At 45.0% G+C, this 16,234-nt stretch overlaps 1 protein-coding gene across 1 annotated transcript; it reads right to left on the reverse strand.

Moving 5' to 3' along the window:
* Nucleotides 1-3,016: 3,016 nt before the first annotated feature.
* On the reverse strand, nucleotides 3,017-16,213 carry FAM161B (FAM161 centrosomal protein B). The gene is made up of 9 exons (XM_069597026.1): nucleotides 16,006-16,213; nucleotides 12,946-13,265; nucleotides 11,436-11,989; nucleotides 9,346-9,692; nucleotides 8,753-8,880; nucleotides 6,751-6,915; nucleotides 6,434-6,533; nucleotides 4,903-5,045; nucleotides 3,017-4,225 (listed from the first exon to the last, which is right to left on the reverse strand). The coding sequence occupies exons 1-9, from the start codon at nucleotides 16,207-16,209 to the stop codon at nucleotides 4,087-4,089; spliced, it is 2,100 nt and encodes a 699-aa protein (XP_069453127.1). The 5' UTR covers nucleotides 16,210-16,213; the 3' UTR covers nucleotides 3,017-4,086.
* Nucleotides 16,214-16,234: the final 21 nt, after the last annotated feature.

Raw genomic sequence — 16,234 nt, forward strand, 5'->3', positions numbered from 1 at the left:
CTTTGGCTCCTTGTTTTTTTTTAAAATATAAATTTATTTATTTTAATTGGAGGTTAATTACTTTATAGTATTGGTTTTGCCATACATCAACATGAATCTGCCACAGGTATACACATGTTCCCCATCTTGAACCCCCCTCCCTCTTCCCTCCCCGTACCATCCCTCTGGGTCATCCCAGTGCACCAGCCCCAAGCATCCTGTATCTTGCATCAAACCTGGACTGGCGATTCGTTTCTTATATTATACATGTTTCCATGCCATTCTCCCAAATCATCCCACCCTCTCCCTCTCTCACAGAGTCCAAAAGACTGTTCTATACATCTGTGTCTCTTTTGCTGTCTTACATACAGGGTTATCGTTGCCATCTTTCTAAATTCCATATATATGCGTTAGTATACTGTATTGGTGTTTTTCTTTCTGGCTTACTTCACTCTATAATAGGCTCCAGTTTCATCCACCTCATTAGAACTGATTCAAATGTATTCTTTTTAATGGCTGAGTAATACTCCATTGTGTATATGTACCACAGCTTTCTTATCCATTCATCTGCTGATGGACATCTAGGTTGCTTCCATGTCCTGGCTGTTATAAACAGTGCTGCGATGAATATTGGGGTACCCGTGTCTCTTTCAATTCTGGTTTCCTTGGTGTATATGACCAGCAGTGGGATTGCTGGGTCATAAGGCAGTTCTGTTTCCAGTTTTTTAAGGAATCTCCACACTGTTCTCCATAGTGGCTGTACTAGTTTGCATTCTCACCAACAGTGTAAGAGGGTTCCCTTTTTCCCGCACCCTCTCCAGCATTTATTGATTGTAGACTTTTGGATGGCAGCCATTCTGACTGGCGTGAAATGGTACCTCATTGTGGTTTTGATTTGCATTTCTCTGATAATGAGTGCAGGTGAGTATCTTTTCATGTGTTTGTTAGCCATCAGTATGTCTTCTTTGGAGAAATGTCTATTTAGTTCTTTGGCCCATTTTTTGATTGGGTCGTTTATTTTTCTGGAATTGAGCTGCAGGAGTTGCTTGTATATTTTTGAGATTAGTTGTTTGTCAGTTGCTTCATTTGCTATTATTTTCTCCCATTCTGAAGGCTGTCTTTTCACCTTGCTTATAGTTTCCTTTGTTGTGCAGAAGCTTTTAAGTTTAATTAGGTCCCATTTGTTTATTTTTGCTTCTATTTCCTGTATTCTGGGAGGTGGGTCATAGAGGATCCTGCTGTGATTTATTTATTTATTTATTTATTTTCCTGCTGTGATTTATATCACTGATGAACATAGATGCAGAAATCCTTAACAAAATTCTAGTAATCAGAATCCAACAACACATTAAAAAGACCATACACCATGAGCAAGTGGGGTTTATCCCAGGGATACAAGGATTCTTCAATATCCACAAGTCAATCCATGTAATACACCACATTAACAAATTGAAAAATAAAAGCCATATGATTATCTCAATAGATACAGAGAAAGCCTTTGACAAAATTCAACATCCATTTATGATAAAAACTCTCCAGAAAGCAGGAATAGAAGGAACATACCTCAACATAATAAAAGCTATATATGATAAACCCACAGCAAACATTATCCTAAATGGTGAAAAATTGAAAGCATGTCCCCTAAAGTCAGGAACTTTTTCACCACTACTATTCAACATAGTTTTGGCCATAGCAATCAGAGCAGAAAAAGAAATAAAAGGAATCCAAATTGGAAAAGAAGTAAAACTCTCATCTGTACTGCAAGATGCAAACTGCCATCTGTTTGCAGATGACATGATCCTCTACATAGAAAACCCTAAAGACTCCACCAGAAAATTACTAGAGCTAATCAATGAATATAGTAAAGTTGCAGGATATAAAATCAACACACAAATCCCTTGCATTCCTGTACACCAATAATGAGAAAATAGAGGAATTAAGGAAACAATTCCATTCATTGCTACAAAAAGAATAAAATACTTAGGAATATATCTACCTAAAGAAACTAAAGACCTATATATAGAAAACTATAAAACACTGGTGAAAGAAATCAAAAGAGGACACTAATAGATGGAGAAATATACCATGTTCTTGGTTCGGAAGAATCAATATAGTGAAAATGAGTATACTACCCAAAGCAATTTATAGATTCAATGCAATACCTATCAAGTTACCAACGGTATTTTTCACAGAGCTAGAACAAATAATTTCACAATTTGTATGGAAATACAAAAAACCTCAAATAGCCAAAGCAATCTTGAGAAAGAAGAATGGAACTGGAGGAATCAACCTGCCTGACTTCAGGCTCTACTACAGAGCCACAGTCATCAAGACAGTATGGTACTGGCACAAAGACAGAAATATAGATCAATGGAACAAAACAGAAAGCCCAGAGATAAATCCACACACCTATGGTTACCTTATCTTTGACAAAAGAGTCAAGAATATACAATGGATTAAAGACAATCTCTAACAAGTGGTGCCGGGAAAACTGGTCAACCACTTGTAAAAGAATGAAACTAGAACATTTTCTAACACCATACACGAAAATAAACTCAAAATGGATTAAAGATCTAAACGTAAGACCAGAAACTATAAAACTCCTAGAGGAGAACATAGGCAAAAGACTTTCCAACATAAATCACAGCAGGATCCTCTACGGCTCCTTGTTTTAAACAAATTTGTTTTCTTAGAGAGTAGATTGAGAAAATAATTCAGCCTTTCCTTTTAAGATGGGGCACTGATCTACCCTTAGGAGTCCATGCAGGTAAAACTGAGTTCAGAAGTCTTGGAGCACCTCACAGGAGCATCTTCATCTCCAACTAGTAGTTATTAGAGTATCACTGTAATATCAAGAGTATCAAGATATTCTTGAATCTTTGCAGAAAGGTAGTTTTAAAAACATGATCAAAGTTCTCCTGTTAGAGCAGGCACTCTTGCTATCATCCTGTCTTTACAGTTACTGAGAGAGAATATCTAATTATTATTGCTGAGAAGAAAAGCATCCAAAGATCACCTATTAGTAGGACATCATGGCTGTCAGAAGAAGTTTCAAATTTATTAAAATGAACCTCATGCGGACACAGTACATACATGCACACAGTGGCACATTCTGAGCAGATACAGCAAAGAATTAACTACTGTTTTAAATAAAGTAATTACAGTGATAGTTCTTAGTTTGTTAATGACATGCATAATTACCCTGAGTTCATACTTCTGTTTTTAAAATGCCAATTTTATACTAGAACCTACACTTATTTTTATATTGGAACAATGATCTTCAACCAAGGACATTTTGCCACCCAGGGGACTTTTCGCAATATCTGGAGACATTTTTGGTTGTCAAAACAGGAGAGGGATGCTATTGGCATCTAGTGAGTACAGGCCAGGGGTGCTGCTAAACATTCTACAGTGTATAGCTCCCTCACCTGAAAGTGTCATCTGGCCCAAAATGTCAATAGTGTTGAGACAGAAACCCTGTATTTTGGGTTGCAAAGGTGTCATCCCCCATGGGCTAAATCTGATACACAAATGTGAATTGTTTTGCCCACACATTATTTCCAAATAATTTTTTTGGGGGGGAGGGCAGGCCATGCAGCTTGTGGGATCTTAATTCCCTGACCAGGAAATGAACCCACACCTTGGCAGTGAAAGCAGAGTCCTAACCACTGGACCACCAGCGGATTCCCAGTAATTTTTAAATTAGTTGCCAACATGCAAATTTCTTGTTCCTGTTGAAAATGTGGTTTACCTGGCAATTCTAGGCCGATAGTCCAGCAGGACCATATTTTCAAGTCTCTTTTCTATCTCCTGCTGTCTTACAGCTAGCCCATATGACCCATTTGTTTCCTGACCAGGAAGACTTAACACCTTTTTTCTGTACATATGCTTATGTGTGAGGCACAAAGAAAGAAGCATTAATCAGCTCTGATCTCTCCATCTTGAACTTCTCACTTTGATTTAACTTGGATCATTCTCTGTTATCTACTTTTGTTTCCTCCATTCTCCAGAAGTAACCATGACTCAAAATCCAAGTTTTGCCCGCCTTGACTCAGCCCCAAGTTTGCTGCTTGATATTATTCAAAAGCAGTATTGTAAGTATCCTTATTAAGCAAGTGTTCTGAGATTATCTGGTAATTCATAAGACAGCTCCTCCAGTTCTTTTTTGGGACTTGAAAGCTGATCCAGAGATTCTTCTAAATCCTGCTGTGGATTCCTGATGCCAAGTTTTGTAGTTTCATGAGTGCTGCAGAATAAATTAAAGCATTATACAATTTTAAGTTTTAAAGGTACCATCATGTAAGGCATAAGCATGGTTTCAGCATTATTATTATTCTGTATGGGGTAGAAAGGCAAATTTCTAGGGGGAAAACAGATAGGAATTAGGGGAAGGGCTGCTAGGACTTAACAAAATTTGAGAGTAATGAATACTGTACTTTTTTCTCTTTGACTTATTAGATGATATCAATGGAGGAGTTGGTGCTAATGAGTTACTTTTTAAAAATGCTAGATTTGAAAAAGTCATGGGGACCATGCTAAAGGGAAAAGAAAGGCTTTGATCAAGATTTTACAGCTTTTATTGGGCTCTATAAAGGCTTCTGCCTTCACTTGTCAAAGAGTGTAATTTAACATTTAATAGGAAGTAAAAGAGTACATGATTTTTCTTCAAAAGTGAAGGCATTGGACTGAAATTGGAAAAATGATCTGTTTCATATTGAAGGAATCTAGACCTAATATACAATGATTATATTTTATTCACAACTGTACTATGCACCAAATTTAAATGTGTTACTTGGAGATCCCTGGTTTAGTATAATGATAGTATAGGATTGTGACCTCAGAATATGAATGAGTGTTCTAAAGCTTCCTCCCAGCGGCACTGCTATAGATGCAGCTTGAGAGCTGCAGGATGACCCCAATCACCTGGGACAATCACTGACTTCCCACTGCTCCTTCCACTGTAGAGCCTGGCTGCCCTGACCCTTGTTCCTCACAAAATCTTCATCCAGCCCAGCCTGCTTCAGGGTGTCTCGATACCGCTTTTCTGCTTCCTTCCTGGCAAGGTCCTGTGGAATAGAAATGAATCTGCTATAGCTGAATTACCAGATTAATTATAATATGCTTTAATACTTCTTTCCCTATCCCACCGCCCCACCGTTAATGCTGTACACAGATTTGCATGAAAATTACTTAGAGCCTCGTTTTCAAGCTTCAAAGTACATAGGAACTACCTGAAGATCGGATTATAATGCAGACACTCATTTGGTAGTTCTCAGATGGGGTCTGCAATTCTGTATTTCTAATACTCTGAGGAGATGCCAGTTGCTGTTTTGGGAACCATACCTTTGCCAGCCAAGGATTCAGATTTTTGGAAGACCAAGTGAGACAACAATGAAAAAGATGGACTAAAAACATATAAGATTCAAAAGCAACCAGACCATCATCAGGAACACTTACATATAACAGACTGAAAATAAGCTGCACTAGTAACATTCTTAACAGGATGGATGGTCTGTACGTAGACCAGAAAAGGGTTATTTTTTGCTTATTTGATAAAGTGATATTTTTCTCAGAGTGGTGAAAGATCTTTTGAGATCTGAGAGTGAGCTTCCTAGGAAAAAGCTAACATAAAGAGCAAAAGTCATTATGGGAAATTTTTACTTAGAAATCTAAGTTGCTAAGTAAATCCAAGACAGTCCAGTGTGTGTATGTGTGTATGTGTAATACGCAGGGAGCTGGGGAGGACTGGACCCAGGAAATGCCTCAGAAATGCACTGATAATGCCCAGCATTTGGAACCAGGTCATTACAGAATGCCAACTTTTGTTTGAAACTCTGGAGAGGAGAGAGATCTGCAGGGCCTGATGCATCTCAAAGCTGTCTGGGATGGTAGCCTTTCTAAGGCTCTTCAAGTAACCCCAGAGCTTCCTTAGGGAAATCTCAACTGAGTCCAACTTCCCTAAAAGTCTAGAGAACATCTTAAAGAGAATCTTGCAGTCAGAAAGCCACATAACCTGGAAGAGGCCTTGTGGGGTACTTGCAAGCATCCCAACCCCTGAGGACCTATAAATGTGCCACAGCTCTAGAGGCTGGGGATGCCCAAGGCACCAGCACTACAGGAGGAGAGGTGACATTAGCAAGTTAGAGAGTGCCAGACTAATTGTATGTCTAGGATCTAATCTCCATTCTGATTCAAACTGTAAACTACAGTGAAAACCCCAGGAAGAGAAATATCCCTTTATAGATGCCTTTGGAATCCAGTCTTGGATGAAATCAGTCAAACAGTGTTCACCAATGCACTACTTACTTTGGGAAAGATAGTAGTAATAAAATTAGCCAAATTTAGAATCTTTCCGAGCCTAAAGGAAGTGTTTAATACCCAGATATTAAACTGTTTCATAATTTCTAAGAGCTGTCTCATCCAAGACAGAAAATAAATGATACTTTAGATTTACCTTGGGAACCTGTTCGAAGAGATATGGCCGCCTTTGTATTCTTTTCTTCATTTCCTCCAGTTCTTTCTTATACTCTTTTGCTCTTTTACGGTCATTGTTCCTGAAATTAACAAGACTTTTAGAGTGAATTCCAGGTTTTTCCAACTGGAATACCTTTCATTCCAGTTAAATGGAATAACTCCCATAGACATTGGAAATTCCTAAATGTGCCTAGCAAAATTCTTGACTATGATTACAGGAGCCTACTGTAATAACCCCATTTTCAAGGCTAATGGCTCCCAAGATAGTTATCTCTTTGACACATGGAGGACACTGACCGATTCTCTTTCAGCTTTGCTCTGAACACCTCCTCCAGGCTTTTATGGGGATCCATGGCTTTGGCACGCAAGGTGACAGATTTAGATATCGCCTGACACTTCTTTTTGTGCATCTCCAACCACTGAGTACTTTCATCGGCTTTTTCCTTTTTCTCAAGTGAACATCTAAAGGGAAGAGGCAAGGAAGAAATACAGATGACCAACCTGGGTATAATTTAAAGCAATCTTAGTAACCTCTCTGGAAAGTCAGTTGTTTTTTTCTATGAACAGGTGACTAATTTACCACACTGGGATTTCAGAAAGAATAAGATTCTGTGGTTAAATGCACTGGCAGACGAAGCCTTTCCAGCACCATGAACAGTGAGTTTCTACCCTAGGAGAAGTTCATCAGTTGAACTGGAAAACATGAGATAAAATACTCTTACACTCAGGCTTCCTGCTATCTGGAAACAGTAATACTAATAACCACCATTTGCTGAGCTGCCTACACTGACCCAAGTACAAACAGGCACCAATAAGTACTTTATAGCCATTAGCTTTTGTAATCCTAACAGCTGCCATCTGAGGTAAGGACAGTAAGTCTCCCTGTTCATAGGCAACCAGATTGGGCCTCGAGGGTAAGCTACTTGCTCAATGCTACCCAGCATGCAAGTGAAAGCCAAGGTTAGAACCAGGATATCTGACTCCCAAGCCTCTGCCCTTGACAACTGTGCTGTAAATGGTAGATCGGAAGGTGCCTGAATTCACGGTCCTTTGGAAATACATATCTGCGTTTCCACAGAGACCTGGAAATGGGTCTCCTTCAACGCACAGACAATTTGGGGTCAACTTGCAGCATTTAGTTTGTGTAAATATCATTCTACAAGGTACTAAAGAGAATTCTACCAAAAAAGTCAAGACTCTTACAGTTGGATGTTTATATTCAAATGGACATACTAGGAAGGAGGGTGGGAAAGTTTAATCTGCTAATACGTCAAACTCCCTATTGCCAGAACGCAGACGTGGACATCCTCTGCAGGTGGGCCACCCTCTGGTTCATGAGATCTATCGTAGTGAGACCTCAGAATATTGATGCACTGAGCCTTGATTTAGCAGCTCTGACTGAAATTTGAGGAAGAAGGGAGTATCCTTTAGAGTCTAAATACATTTCTAAAATCCCTGTTGTGGATCTTCAGCAGCCACAGAGATTCTGTGCACTCCTGTGAGCCCCACAGGAGGGCACTGAGATGCCAGTCCTCCCAGGGCTAAGCCACCTGTTACACCGTGACCGCACCTGCTGTCTTCAACTCAGAGGCCTGCTGGAGGAACTCATGCTGGGGGCACTGGCTGGATGAGACCACCACCAGGACAGTCAGGTCAGTTAAATAGTTAAAAATGAGGAGGCTCCTGTTTCCCAATTGACTTAAAATAGTTCCCCAAGATGAGTCAGAAAATCTCAAATCTCTGCCATGGATATCTCATCTTTATGGCAGGGTTACACACACAGGTTCAGGCTTCTCTGAATTCCTGTTCCTATAGCTTCCTCTCACCAATGGATCTCCATCTGTTTGGAAACTTCTTTCTTTCCAGCCTTTGTCTGGCTGACTCCTCATTCTTCAGGTTTCACCTTAGACATCTATTACAAGAGACCCAGGCTGCCCAGTGCCCCTACAGTTCCCCATATTCCCCCATCATTATACTACTCACAAGATATAATAGTTGTTTCTTTGCTTTTCTGTATTTCAGACTAGATATTAAACTATAGGTTCCATAAGGTATCTTCAACTTTAACACTGTGCCCAGCACAAAGTCACTCCCCCAAGGATACTAGCTGAGTGATGGCTCAGCATTCTACAGCACTCAGTGTGTGAGGGTCACATGAATTCCTGTCTTGATCAGAGGCTCCCCTTCCACCACTTTCTCGGTCTCTCTGATAACAGGAGAGGAGGCTCGGCAGATGGGTGAGTTCCAGCATTTGGGACAAGATCGAGCACCATGAGCCTTGTGCATTCTGGCCACTCACCGGACCACAGATTCCCGCTTCCTGGTGGCATCTGTGATATGTATGGGGAGCGTGTTGGCAGAGAGGGAAGCAAGCCCATTCAGAGAACGACTCCTCAACAGGCGTGTGGCAGGTGGCTGTGGAGATTCCTAGAAGAAACAAAGGCTGATGTTAGTGGGACAGCATGTGCAATTAGTTTCTGTCTTCACTGGGATTCAACTGTGGTGAAGTACTAGTCAGAGTCTTCATTTCTCTCTTGGGATTAAAACAAGGGTAATGAGATCTAAGGGCCAAAACTTGGCTATCAATCCCAAAGTTTTTAATTAGAGGAGAAGAGTTCTTTGGAATTGGTACTGGGACATGGCTAATGGATCCCAACTCCCTGGCTTCCAGACTTGCTTGGACTTCTTTCTGCAAAGTCCCTCTACCAAGAAGAAAGGAAGGGAAGTATTCCTGTGGTCAAAAATGTTTAGGATCTGTGAATCTGCTTACAGCTGAGCCAGTGTCTTTTTTTTTTTTAAGATAGAAAAATGTTGAGAGAAGTGCCTTCCATTGAGACTTGGCCCCTCCTGTGTTTTGGGCCTCAGCCCTGGCCCTCCTGCCTGAGCTCTCACCTTTCTCCCTTCAGAGGTGGCGACATCACAGGGCCTCCGAGTGTGACACAGGCTGGCGGTTCTCAGCAAGAAGGGCTTGTTGCGTGTTGCCTCCCGGGTGTCTCTTCTCTTGGCAGCTTGCTTCTGGAAGGCCTTGTAAAGTTCTTCGTAATCAGGGACAGCAGGATTCACCCGAGGCTGGAATCCAAAATCAGTGTGCAGAAACCCAAGCTTTTCCTCCCGGGTCCGTGTGGCTGTTCGAGGCTGTGCGTCAGCCTGGCTACTGGAGGGGGCAATGGGGGAGGAGGCCTTCTGGAGCGTGTCTAGGGCTCTCATGTGGATGCGAATTTTCCTAAGGAGCTCAGCTTCTGTGGAAGAGAAGTCAGGGTGGCAGTGGGTGAGAAGGGACCAAGCTTCATACCAAAAGGTTTGGAGAGCTTTCCCTCTTAAATACTTGCAATGATGGAGTGTAATGAGGCTGGAACCCGTGATTAACTTTCCAGGAATTTTGCAAGCCAGTTGGCACCATGTGGAAAGCTTGAAGTTGGCCAGGATAGTATTTATTCCATGAAAATGGCAAACACTATAACCTCCTTTTCTTTCTAGAGAGTGCCCTAATGAATGTTGACTAGGACACTACTGCTCTGTGCCAATCAGGCTGCAGAAGCAGCTACCATTTACACTTACTGAGCACTTTCTGCAGCGCCTTCTTCAGAGATGAAGCGGGAGGGATGGGCCAGACCCCAGCTCCTCTCCCAGGTCTCCCTTCTCGGGCAGAGGCCCCACTGTCCACTCAACTGCCCAAGCCCACATCACTCTTGCTGCCTCCTGTCTCATTTCAATCAGTCGCAGGTTCTGCCATCTCCTTCTCTTTAACCTCTCTCTGGGCCAGCCTCTTTTCATCCTCTCTGCTTCATAATTTCTCAGGTCACTAAAATAGATTTGTAGATCACAATCCCTCTGGGCTCGCCCATCCCTCTTTATTATCCCCAGAGCAGAGTGAGCTTTCTGAACTGTGTATCTGACCCCGAGCCACCCTAAAACCCCTCAGTGGGGACTTCCCCAATGGCTAAGACTCCACGCTCCCAATGCAGGAGGCCCAGGTTCAATCCAGATAACAGATCTAGGTTGCGGAACTAGATCCCACATGCCGCAATGAAGATCCTGCACAGCCAAATAAATAAATAAAATCTGGAAGACAAAACAAAACCCAACCCCTTCAGTGTCTCCCTGCTGCTGCCCTTGAGATGAAGGCCAAACTCCCTCCCATGCCCTGCAAGGGCCCAGGCCCAGCTTGTGCCTGTCTGTGCCACCCTTCTCTCCTTTCTCTTTCCCCTCTACCTTTCCATGCCTCAAATGCGCTCAGATTTCTTACCTTCAATGTACTGTCTCTTCCTGATACACTCTTCATTCCTTTTCTTCTACTTCCCCACGGCTCCTCCTTTAGGGTCAGCCCCCACGCTCACTTTTCTCTGGGGACCTTCCCTCACTGTTCCCACGCCTCACCACACTCTAAGTCAGGTCCCTCTGTTACATGTTCCACAGGCTCCCCCAGGCTTCCCCCTTTATACTCTGCAAGTGACTTGTCACATTTGTAATGATTTGTCTGCCTCCCTCCCTTGTCCACAAACTCCACATCTGTTTCTTCACACCTGGGGTCTGGCATGTGTTACTGAATGAGTGAATAAAGCCAGAGTCGAGAAGCTTCGCTTCTTGAAATAAGTACCTCACAGGAGGTGGGAGGGGGCCTTCCCTTAGGGGCAGCTGGCTAGCGGTGGTACTGGCCTAGGCTGGCCCCCAGATATCTCAGCGGCTCTCTTCTCTGGTGCCTGTGCTGCCACAGAGGTTTTGGCATCCACTCACTGAGACAGACGAGGTCATCGGGATGAACCTGGGGCCTCCCCACCCTTCTGCCAACGAGGTGCCCCCACTGTACCAGCCGACGCAACCCCACCCATGGCCTGGGCCTGCAATGAACAAGGTCTCTGACAGGGCCACCCCCACACAGCCCATCTCCATAGCCAGGCTGACCCCTGAGCCCGACTCTCCCCCACAGCACCCGCTCAGCACCTCCGGGCGGGAGGGGGCCGGGAGGTTAAAGATGTCTTTACCCTGGAGTTTGTCCCCGAGGGCTGGCTCCAGAACGGACTTGGGGATCCTCCTGGTGGCCTTTTGCTTGGGGACTTTGGCTGTAGTGGCGGTGGCGGCCAGGTCCCTCTGCAGAGTAGCTTGCTTTCTCCGCTCCTCCTTCTCCAGGAAGCTGAAGGGCTTCAAGGAAGAGAGGAGCAGCTCCTTCCTCTTCTGGATCCCCGCCCGCCTGCGCGCCTCATTGTGCTCCATGACCTCCTGGTAGAGGGGCAGGTAGACGTGGGCGGGCACGGGCTGGGCCCGGAACTGCCGGTGGCACTCGGCCTCCTCCCGGCCCTGCTTCTCGGCCTGCCGCCTCTCGGGCTCGAAGGAGGCAGGGGAGGCCAGCCACTGTGCCTTCTTCCTGGCCTCGCGCAGCGTCATGCGGAATGGTTGAGGGACGGTGATGGACGACACCCAGGAGCTGATGCTTCTGTGCTGGGAGGGAGGCCTGGAGCTGGACGGTGGCTGTGGCTGAGCCTTGGGAGTATGGGAGGGCAGGGTGCCCCAGGAGCTGCAGCGCCTCATGGAGCCACACCTGGGGGACAGAGCAGCTGTGTGAGTGGAGGATGGGACGGCCAGGATGCCCGGCTCCTCCAAGATCCTCCGCCTTCCCCCCCACTTCCAGCAGGTCACACCTAGTTTCTCAGCCTCACGTCACAGCCCCACAGGCCTCTGGTTTGGTGGCTGGTGGTTTTAGTTGCTAAGTCATGTCCGACTCTTGCGACCCCATGGACTGTAGCCCGCCAGGCTCCTCTGTCCATGGAATTCTCCAGGCAAGAATACTGGAGTGGGTTGCCATTTCCTTCACCAGGGGATCTTCCCGACCCAGGAACTGAACCCAGGTCTCCTGCATTGTAGGCAGATGACTTACTGACTGCCTCTAGGCCTGCGCTTTTCTCAACCCAGCCTCTCTCCTTCCCACAGGCCAACCCGGCAGCCCTAGGAAGGAAGTCTCTTCTTAGAATTGATCTAAGAGTTTTCCACTTTGCACTCTAATCTTTTCATTTGGTAGAGAGAAGAGGGCAGTGATTAGGAGGAGGGCTTTAGAGTCAGGCCCAGGTTCAAAACTTGCTTCAAACAATTACCAGCTGTGTGGCCTCCAGCAAGGTTCTCCTGGAATCTCAATTTCCTCAACTGCAGAATAGCAAAAATGATATCTGCTTACAGGATTATTGGGGGAGAAAAGAAATACTATGAGAGATAAAGTATAAAGGCATAGAGCAGGGCTTGGCAAGGTAAATGGACCTTGGTGCCATTCTCAGGGAGATAGCATATTTGGGAAAGGCATCTCTTTAATTGATCCCAAAGTTTCAGTTGACTAAGGGTTACCCAGTGTGATTAAGGACTGGGTAGGAATCAGAACACGTTTGGCTGACGCTGAGCTGGAGCATGGGTAAGTGGCACTTGCAGAAGGAGGTCTTTGTTTTACTGAGGAGGAAGATGAGGCCTAGAGTCACAACGTGGCTTGGCCAGAGCTGTGCACTGCCTTACCTCGCAGATGAGGGGTACTGCACCTGTGGCTTCCCACTGCCTTTGTCTTGGAAGAAACGCTCCGGGTCCTCATCCTCTTCAGAGAGGCTCTCATTACTGTCTGGGTCAGACGGGGAAAGGGATTCCAATAGGCACCACCTGTCTTTCTGCCTCAGTGCCTGCAGAGTCTCGAAAAAACTCCCAGTTGAGTCAGAAGTAGAGTCTGTCTCCTCCTCTGGACTGAGGAACTCACTGAGTTTGCCAGCCCTGGGCAAAACCAGCCCATCCTCCTGCAGCTCGTTGTCTGCGTCTGTGTCTGAGGAGGATTTGGGGAAAAATATCTAAAACAAAATAGAACAGACTGTGGGTCAAACTATGATTTCAACACGTAACTATTAATTTCATGTTAAATAAATCTATACATTAAGGACTGGGGTAGGGGACCAAGGAAAATGTGTTACTTGCTTTAAAGAAATTTCATTTCTCAGGATATAGGCTGTGATTGGTTGGAGGACAGGAAAGGGAATCAGAGCTGAGTTGGTTCATGCAGTGTGGTGAGCATTTGTGGAGTACCTCCCTTCACCATGCAACCCTGCGCTCTAGGAATCCGACCTGTGACCTTGGCCACACTCTGGGACCCGCCCTTTGGGGGTTTTACCTATTAGTTGCCAATCTCCCTTTCAGGCTTCCCCTGTCTACACCTCTGCTTTTCTCATATGCTAGTTAATTCCCACCCTCTTACTAGGAATGAGTAATTAACAGGAGAGACAGTGTGGTTTAGCTGAAATAGTCCTAGAAAGTGGGAAATCTAACTGGGTTTAAACACTCCTTTCATTCAGAAAATATTTACTGGTGTCTAATGTGCAATGCTGGGAAAGATTGAAAGCGGTAGGAGAAGGGGACGACAGAGGATGAGATGGTTGGATGGCATCACCGACGTAATGGACATGAGTTTGAGTAGGCTCTGGGAGTTGGTGATGAACAGGGAAGCCTGGCATGCTGCAGTCCATGGGGTCGCAAAGAGTCGGACACGACTGAGCGGCTGAACTGAATGTGCGTTGGGCACTGGGTTGAGAACAAGACAAACAAGGTCCCTACTTATGAAGCTTACATCCTAGTGAAGGGAGAAAGACAATGTAAGATGGTAATAATTCAATAAAAGCCACAAAACTGTGATAGACTGATGGAATGGCTATGGGAAGCTTCTCTGTTGATAAAAGTCCATCAGATAAAGACCACTAGGAATGTACCTGTAATCAGAACTAGGTTTATTAACTTGTTACAGAATACCTTCTAAAGGGGCTTCCCAGGTGGCACTAGTGGGAAAGAATCAGCCTGCCAGTGCTGGAGACGTAAGAGACGTGGGTTTGATCCCTGGGTGGGGAAGATCCCATGGAGGAGGGCATGGCAACCCACTCCAGTATTCTTGCCTGGAGAATGCCATGTACAGAGCAGCCTGGTGACCTATATAGTCCATAGCATTGTAAAGAGTTGGACATGACTGAAGTGGTTTAGCACACACTTTGGGAAATTAGGAAACTTGGTTGGGGTGGGGGTTGAGGGCTTTTTCTAGGGTTGGTTTGTCCTGAATGATTCTGAGGAGGATTCGGGGAAGCAGGGATCAACTCTGGATGGATGCTATCATGAAGAGGGCAGTTTAGTAAGTGGGTGAATGAGCCATTTTTATTCAAAAGGTGGCAAGAACAAAGTAGGGCTGGATAAGCAGTTGGTAAGTAAGCATAATCATTTAGAAGTATGTGGTACTAGTTGTTTTGCAGGTACAAAGTGGCCCTGTGAGAAATACTGATTTCTGCTGATCTTGCTGCTGGCCTCATCTGGGTTTATTACAGTCTGAGTTGTACTTTCTCAGTCCTGGGATGATTTTCACTTTCTCACTGTGGAGGACTTTCAGGTTGACACCTCATCAGTGAGAAAAATGTCAGACTTGCCAAGATGTGGGGAAAGAGGGTTTGGGGTTCAAAAAAAAAAAAAAAAGAACAAGTGCAAAGGCCTTGAGGCAGGGACCTGAGGCTGGAACAAATGACTCTTGGAGAAATTGAAAGAGGGTCAATGTGGTTGGAGGACAGTACTAGAGAAATCCTTAGAGAGGCAGGCTGGGGCCATGAGGGGACAGCACAGGTTGACTGGCTGCAGTTGGGGGAAGGGCTGTTTCTGGTCTCCAAATGGACACCTGGTAACGGCTGAACTGGGTGCTCAAAGATCTGGCTCTCATACTGGAAAAGAACACTGGATTTTGAGTCAAAGGTATGTGTGCCCTAGCCCTCATTTTGCTACTGAAAAGCATTTAACTTTAGGAAAATTCTTTTCTAAAAAATGACTTTATTGATATAATTCATACATATCATACAATTCATACAACTCAGTGTACAATTCAGTGGGTTTCAGTATGTTCAGTTGTGCAACCATCACCACAGTCAATTTTTAATCAACTCTCAAAACACCTCATTCCATTTAGCAGTCACTTCCTATTTTCCCTAACCCATCCCCACTCCTCAAGCCCTGAGACCACCAATTTACTTTCTGTCTCTGAATTTGGAGGGCTTCCCTGAAAGCTCAGTTGGTAAAAAAATCCGCCTGCAATGCAGGAGACCCCGGTTCAATTCCTGGGTTGGGAAGATCCCCTGGAGGACGGATAGGCTACCCACTCCAGTATTCTGGCCTGGAGAATTCCATGGACTGTAAAGTCCATGGGGTCGTAAAGAGTCGGACACGACCGAACTACTTTCACTTCACTTCACTTCTGAATTTGGGGGCAAATTTCTTAATCTCTCTGTGCCTGTTTTCTCTTCTATAATACAAAATGGAGACAACAATCCTGGAGGTGGTTGAAACGATAAGCGAAAACAGGGTCACTGCTACGATTCTATGAAGAGCCTGACGCAAGGAGCAAGAGGTTCAAGTCCCGGAGTTTAGAGGCCGCCTTCGCGTCTGCAAACAGTGCGGGCTAGAATCCCACGCCCGGGTCGTCTGTCTCCAAGGCAACGTTTCAAACAGTTCCTCTCTCAGGGTTTCCTTTCCGGGGTGCAAACCTGATCCCTCTCCTTCTTTTTCTCTCCTCACCTGATGGCTCCACTGAGCGCCGCCGGAGGCTCCTGCAGACCTCCCCACGGTCATCTCCTCAGCCGGGTAGAGAGACAAACGGCAGTGACAGCCGCGGTGACAGCCGCGGTGACAGCGGCGGTGGAGGCGCAAGCGAGGCGGCTCAGGTTCCGCCCCTTTCCAGCGTAGGCCTCTGATTGGCTCCCAGGCGGATACTCGAACCATTCCCCTCCCCAGGCAGCCTCTCTTC

Source organism: Ovis canadensis, chromosome 7 (genome assembly GCF_042477335.2).
Source record: "Ovis canadensis isolate MfBH-ARS-UI-01 breed Bighorn chromosome 7, ARS-UI_OviCan_v2, whole genome shotgun sequence".
In the NCBI taxonomy this organism is placed as follows: Eukaryota; Metazoa; Chordata; class Mammalia; order Artiodactyla; family Bovidae; genus Ovis; species Ovis canadensis.

Excerpts from the sequence above, each read along its gene's own strand:
- FAM161B (XM_069597026.1), bottom strand. The coding sequence starts at position 16,209 with ATGGTTCGAGTATCCGCCTGGGAGCCAATCAGAGGCCTACGCTGGAAA. Across the intron at positions 13,266-16,005 it reads GCGCTCAGTGGAGCCATCAG|ATATTTTTCCCCAAATCCTC; the intron begins GTGAGGAGAGAA and ends ATTTTGTTTTAG. Across the intron at positions 6,916-8,752 it reads AAGCGGGAATCTGTGGTCCG|ATGTTCACTTGAGAAAAAGG; the intron begins GTGAGTGGCCAG and ends TCTTCCCTTTAG.